This window comes from Asparagus officinalis, chromosome 7 (assembly GCF_001876935.1).
Source record: "Asparagus officinalis chromosome 7, Aspof.V1, whole genome shotgun sequence".
Lineage (NCBI taxonomy): Eukaryota > Viridiplantae > Streptophyta > Magnoliopsida > Asparagales > Asparagaceae > Asparagus > Asparagus officinalis.
In genome coordinates, this window is record NC_033800.1 from 12,823,383 (window position 1) to 12,830,724 (window position 7,342).

Genomic DNA, 7,342 nt, shown 5'->3' on the forward strand with positions numbered 1-7,342 from the left:
TTATATCAACAGTTGGATTGTTTGGCCGCTGTATTGGATTGCTCAGGGGACCATGTTTTGGGCTCTGTTCGTTTTGGGGCATGATTGGTATGATTAGTTTTACTTCTGTGTGTTTTTATATTTTTTTTCTTTGAATTAATTGGTTTTTTTGGCGTTTATAGTGGGCATGGGAGTTTTTCAAGTGATGCAAAGCTGAACAGTGTGGTTGGGCATTTCCTGCATTCTTCAATTTTGGTGCCTTATCATGGATGGTACGTTTATTTTTTTTTTCTTCTTCTAATTTTACATAAGTTAGTATGTTTCTATTATAGAAGAATTTAATGTGTTTGGGTTAATTTTGTAGGAGGATAAGTCACAGGACTCATCACCAGAATCATGGGCATGTGGAGAATGATGAATCATGGCATCCAGTGAGTATTTTTGTTCGAAATTTGGGATTTTGATGCTAAATTTAGCTTTTTTTTTTGGGCTAATTTTGTCTTATGGGTTGTTTTCAAATTGGTCTATTTTGCAGTTGCCTGAGAAAATATACAATAGTTTGGATTCAATAACTCGAAAACTTCGGTTTTCTCTGCCATTTCCTATGCTTGCTTACCCTTTTTACTTGGTGAGAATTTGAGGATTAAAATGTTACTGAATTCAGAAGGTTAAGGAGTTTAGTATGCTCAAAAATTTGATTGATTTTACAGTGGGGTAGGAGTCCAGGGAAAAAGGGATCACATTTTAACCCGAGCAGCGATTTGTTTCTTCCAAATGAGAAGAAAGATATAATAACATCGACGTCTTGCTGGTTGTCAATGGCAGCAATTCTTGCAGGATTAACTTGTTTCATGGGCCCTCTTCAAATGCTCAAGCTTTACTTTGTTCCATATGGGGTAAGCTTGTTGGTATTTGTTTTCTATTTTTGATGAGTTAACAACTTACAATGGAATTGAAAATAACGAGAGAAATGATTCAAATTGCAGATATTTGTAATGTGGTTGGATTTTGTAACTTACCTTCATCATCATGGACACCAAGATAAGCTTCCATGGTATCGTGGAAAGGTAAGAATTTCGAATCAAAACCCTTGAAATTTTCAGTTTTATACTTATTAATGTGCTTGTATCCTGTCTATTGTTGTGTCTGCTCTTTTCTATTTTCTCAAGATAGAATCCATATTAATGTGCTTGTATCCTGTATTCTAGATGATGCGTTTCAAGTAGCTATATTGATTCTGAGCAGAATGTGATAGGATTATTCATGTCAGCTAATGTTTTGTTGCTTCTCATATCCTTAGGAATGGAGTTATCTCAGAGGAGGGCTGACAACCCTAGACCGCGATTATGGGTGGATCAACAACATCCACCATGACATCGGGACTCATGTCATACATCACCTTTTCCCTCAGATTCCTCATTATCATCTAGTAGAAGCAGTGAGTATCAATTCCAAAATTGCATATAATTGTTTCTCTATATGAATCAGACCTAATTTGTAACTTCTTGCTTTGAAATATCAGACTGAGGCAGCTAAACCAGTGCTCGGAAAATACTACAGAGAGCCAGAGAAATCTGGACCATTGCCATTCCACCTGCTCGGTGTCTTAGCAAGAAGCATGAGAGTCGATCACTTTGTTAGTGATGTAGGCGATGTTGTTTACTATCAAACAGATCCTCAATTGTCTCCGAGGAAATCAGATTAATTCTTTCAATCTAGGTCGAAGGCTAGAATACAATTTTTTTCACAGGAATTCTATCTATAGCCATTCAATTCTTTCTCTCTTCCAACAGAAGGGAAAGGGATTTTGCCTTGGAGTGCTGATTGGTTCATATACTCTTTTTGTGGAAGGAAATGGGATTAAACTTTCCCTCACTGGAAGTGATTCTTGTTAAAAAATCAGTTGTATCCATATGCAGGGAACAAACTCTTGCAAAAATATAGTATTTAGTTCAATTGAAAAAAGATATAATTTTTTTTTCCACTAGCCTGGTTGTGCCTTTTTTAACTCCGTATTATTTACTTCTTTGTTCACCTCCATTAAGTTTTCAAAGAGTTTGTGACCATGAGATGTAGGATTTTTGTTGTTTGTTTGTTAGCTCTGTTGATAGAGTCATCTCAAACCTCACAATTTTCTCGTGCAAACGATGGAAGCATCATGTTCACTCATTTGTTTGCTCATGTCTGTCTTGTAATTGCTCCAATCATAGCAAATTCAAATGGTGATGGTTACGAAATCATGTGCTCTTTTTTTCTGGGGCCCAGATATTTATACAACTTGTGAATAAGTGGCTGTTGTTGTCTGTGATGTGAAACCTAGTACTCAACAGTGTTAATGGCCCTCATTCTGGTGTCTGTTACATCATTAATTTTTCTTTTCTTAGTGATTTTTATATTGTCCATGTTTAAAATACATCGCTTAAGTTCAGTAATAAATAGGTTGAACGCGACTGTATCATGCAATTTGAATGACAGATTCATAAGTATAGTTGGTTTATAGGTTAATAATAGGTTTAACTTAAAGTTACTGACAGATACACCCCTTGTCCCCAACGAGGGCATAAGCACTTATACCGCCTAAACTATTTTATCAGCATTTACACCTCCTAAACTCCAAATGATCTTTTTTTATTTTTATTTTTTTTTCCATTTGACTGCAATGTAATGTGAGAATCACGTGATGACAGATTACATTTTATTGTCCGTTTAAACTGAAAGATAACTAAATTGTCCTCTAACTGGGGCAAAACAGTAATATCAATGAAATAGTTTAGAAGATAGAAGGGGCTATACCGCCATAACAGAGGATTTTAGCATATTTCTTACTTGCTGCTGTTTGATCAGTTCAAAAATGTGAGATTAGAAAAGTTTGAAGTTTGAGTCCAATAAAACCCTGGGGCAGAAGTACCTAATATTTGACTAGACCATTTGGTTAGATGAAAACTTCTTTGTGTTCAAATTTAAGCGGAAAAATTCAAGCAGAGAAATGTAATAAAATTAGAGGAACAGAAACAGCAATGAAGAGTCTACTATTCTTCCAACTGAAATTTACTCAGAAGCATTTATACATAAATTTTGCATCAGGCCTGTATATGATAACTTATTTAAAAATTATTAGTTCATGTAGCAGGTTATTCTTCAGTTGTTCGAAGAACAGTTATTTCAGCTAATAGCACAATTTTGAGCAGATAAGTCTGGACTTCTTTGTTGCCTTCTTCTTTGCATTAGTCAATTAAACTGAAGATAAAGGCTTCTAGTACAAGAAACGTTGGCAAGAGATTGTGAGGATATTGGTGAAAATGGATAAATGCTGAGTATGAAGTCACAAGGAATTGGGTGAACAGCAAAGTTTTCTCAAAGATGCAAGAATGTGCAAAAGATGGCTACGTAACATTTTCCTATAAATTATTTTGATGGATCTCTAATCATGCTTTATGTCCATTGGGCACGATCGTGTTACATCCTACACTAAGTTAATTATTATCATATGCTTATTAATTGCTTTTCCAAGTTCTTTTAAGCCTTCTTTCCGTCTTCCTTTCTTCATTAGTGTTATAATTTTTTCATCTCTATACAAACTGAATAATTGTGAACAATACATACAACAAAGCATTCTTAAATGACAGATGTACTAACTTATCGATATCAGAAATATTTTCCATGGTATCATACAGGTGCTAGAAACCAATTTTTCATAAGCGAGTACCTATAGATGCATAGAAGATCCAATAACGAAGGGCTTAACTGTTGGGATTTTGTTTTTAATTCTTTGTGTAACTTCATGAGAATTAGATAGGGTTAGAGTTCTATCATGATTAGGAGTTTGGGTTCTATCATGATTAGGAGTTAGAGTTCTATCATGATTAGGAGTTTCGGTTCCATCATGATTGGGAGTTTGAATCTTATTCTAATTAGGAAGTTAGGCTAGAGATAGGGTTTTGGTTTCCCTATATATATTCTTCTATTGGTGGAGGAAAAACCATGAAGAAAAAGTAGAGATTTAGTAGATGAGAGAGAGAGAGGGTTTCATAGTCTTTATCCGTACAAAAGATTACAATGAGTGGACTTTGGAGAGAATATGAGAGTTGATTATGTATGTGAGGTTGAGAGATTGAGAGACGAGAGAGTTGAGTGGTTCCTCTTGTAGTTCTCCCTGATACATAATGAATTTCTCGTATTGTTGCACCGTGGACGTAGGTCGAAGTTGGTCGATCGAACCACGTAAATCTCGGTGTTCTTTTTCTTGATTATGGTTGTTCTATCTTATTGATTAGGGTTGGCTTTCGAGTTGCGCATATCGTGGTAGGCGGGGAGACTGAAATTCCCCAACATTAACAATGCCCATAATTTTCAGACTACCTGCGTTCAAAGTATAATAAGTGAATAAAGTCTACATCAATCAAAGTTAGAAACTGCTTCTTATCCATTACCATATTGAAAAAGAAGCTCTCCTTTTGGTTTGATGTTAATGAATCACGATTTTAGAATCTAAAAATGTATTCATATTTGAAGACCTACGAAAATGTCTTCGAACTTTTTCTTGACAATTCAACTACATAACTCTAGTCATGTTCAATGTCACACATCATGTACACTGAATTACTAGTTCATCTTTAATAGAAGAGAGAAACCTAATTATAGTTGGGTCGGTATAAGAATTTAAACTAAGGCCCAAAAAGTTGAGACATGGACCTCTCCACTCCTGATTTCAGAATCTGAAAATGTATTCATATTTGAAAACCTATGAAAATGTCTTCGACTTTTTCTTGACAATTGAACTACAATACTATTGTCACATTCAATGCCACGCATCATGTACACCGAATTAATAGTTCATCTTTAATGGAAGAGAGAAACCTAATTATAATTGGGTCGGTATTAGTGTAGGTTATCTAAAAATCACTGCAGATAGCTGATCCCCCATCAAATACCGATGGTGGAAGTTACAATCTGACGACTTCCAGAAGATTATAATTTAAAGGCTTTCATGTAGATCGATGAAGGTTACAATCTGGCGACTTTTACAACAACTGATGAAAGCTCTAATCAACAACCTTCACAATCAACATCGGGAGTTACAATCTGACGATTCCCATATTTTCAAGGAGCCAAGACGAAGGTTACAAGATGACAGTCTTTACAACGCTCTAGCAAAAAAGACTACAAATTGACGATATTTTCAAATCAAGACGCATAGCTCGCCTCTGCGTGTGAGACTCAAAACGCAGAGGTCATCCCTGTGTTACAACCTCAAAGCTCAAAGGTCATCTCTGTGTTACAACATCAAAATACAGAGGTCATCCCTGTGTTTCAACATCAAAACGCAGAGGTCATGCCCGCATTTCAGAGTCAAAACACAAGGTTCATCCCTAGCGTTCCAGTTAAAAACGCAGAGTTCGCGGATTCAAAATGCGGAGTTCATTTCTGCATCACAACTCTGCGTTTCAGATTTACAACGCAGCGCGACCTGTGAGTCCAGCCACCAAAATAGGCTCAACTCTGCGTTTCAAGTCTAAAACGCAGAGTTCGGGCTCTGAACACTTTTTTCAGTGTTTGACTCGTTCAAAGCACGAATTGAACGGTTCAAAACCGTTTTCCCCCACGATTTAGGGAGCTGTTTAAGAGGGCGGTTACACCCCATTCAGCCCCACTTAGGAACGAATTAAGGGGGCGGTTACACCCCTTAATCCCCTATAAATAAGAGTAAACTCAACTAAGTTCATTTTTCTTTTTGGATCTTGGAGTATATTGGAGATCTAGAGATCGACTTCTTCGGATCATCTTCTTGGCAGCATATCATCTTCGAGCTTCCTGCAGCAACAAAATTCTTGGAGCATTCACTTGGCTTATTAACTGATTTTTCGGTTCAAATTAACTTTTTTTCAAGAGTTTAAACTCGCTCTGAGTTATCAACTCGTTTAGAGTTTCAAACTTGCTTTGCAAATTCTCCACAATGTCAAATCGTAAGGAGAAGACCATGTTCCAGTGAAACAAGATGTTCGGATCGTCAACGAGAAGCAAACTCGACGCGAGCATTCGAGGGAGGTATCTCATCGCCACCGTGAAGAACCCAGAATTAAACAAAGGGGAGGGTTCAGATAGATTCTCTTCTCTTTTGTAATCAGAAAATCCAAATTATAATTGAGATTGAGAGAATACAAATCAAATATATTTCTTTCAATTCTTTTTCTTTTTACTACAAATTTTCAACCAAACAATTAGGATTTAAAAGAAGGCCCAAAAAGTTGAGACATGGAACTCTCCAAGCCCGATCCATTATCATTCCTTCAAAACGTATTGATCTTGTGATTTGGCCTAGTTGGGAAAGATCTGAGCTTGATATTGGAAGGACACAAAACCATGTTGACTCAATTTTTGCTCATGTTTGTCTTGTAATTGCTTCAATGATAACAAATTCAAGTAGTGATGGTTACGAAATCATGCGTTCTTCTTGGGCCCAGATATCCATGCAAAATATGAATAATGGCTGTTGTTGTCTGTGATGTGAAACTTTGTACTCACAGCGTTAAGGCCCCTCATTCAGGTTTGGGCTAAATACCCATATTGGTATTTTAATTCAACCCCATTTGCCAACAAGGTATTTTAATTAGGAAATTCGACGATAAGACATTTTAATTGAATAAAATTACCATTTAGGTTATTTTTCTCGTCGGCGGCCACTTTTCCGACGAGAACTCATCACGTGCGTTGCACGTGGGGGCTTAATCTGTGTTTAAGAGCTGATGTGGCTCTGTTTTCTGACGTGGCAGGGAATTAACTCTCTAAAAACCAACTTCACGCCCAAGGCGCTCTCCACCTACCTCCGCGTCCAGCAGAACGTGATCGTCGCTCATTTGGGGGCTGATGGCGGTGAGGAGATGGAGGCGCTGGTTGGGGTCGACGAAGATGGGAGGGAGGACGTCGGAGGGTGGTTGATGTGGTCGGTGGAGGCCTGGGTAGTGCTATCGAGCGGGGAGCTCAGGGAGGAGACAGATTTGAGGGTGGCGCGGTTGAGAGAGTCGGCGATGGGGAGCTGAGGGCAGGGATCTCAGGCGGCTGGACTTGGTAGCTGAGGCGGGTGAGGGCTGACGGGGCGGTGACGGTGTAGTGGGAGGAGAGAGGGAGAGCTTGGGGCGCCGGAGGAGTTGAGGGCGGAGCTCAGGGGTTTCGGCAGTTGGAAAGCGACGAGCTGGAGATCGACAGTGGAGGCAGTGCGTGGTTGAGGGGGCTGGGCGGTCAGGGGTGCAGGCGGCGGCGGCGGTCACGGGTCGTTCAGGACGGTCGTGCTGGCTTGCCGGCGACGGTCGGAGAGGGTTCTTTGTGGATCTGAGAATGAGGGGGAAGAAGATGAGAAAGAGAGAGA

The 7,342-nt window shown here is 38.7% G+C and overlaps 1 protein-coding gene across 1 annotated transcript in view; it reads left to right on the forward strand.

Moving 5' to 3' along the window:
- LOC109849018 (omega-3 fatty acid desaturase, chloroplastic-like) overlaps positions 1-1,966 on the forward strand; it is a 2,509-nt gene extending 543 nt beyond the window's left edge. The window contains 8 exon segments of the mRNA XM_020418785.1: positions 1-87; positions 162-251; positions 344-410; positions 515-607; positions 690-875; positions 966-1,046; positions 1,280-1,417; positions 1,502-1,966. The exon segment at positions 1-87 is cut by the window's left edge and continues 8 nt beyond it. Coding sequence (XP_020274374.1) covers positions 1-87; positions 162-251; positions 344-410; positions 515-607; positions 690-875; positions 966-1,046; positions 1,280-1,417; positions 1,502-1,684 — 925 coding nt within the window. The 3' untranslated portion in view covers positions 1,685-1,966.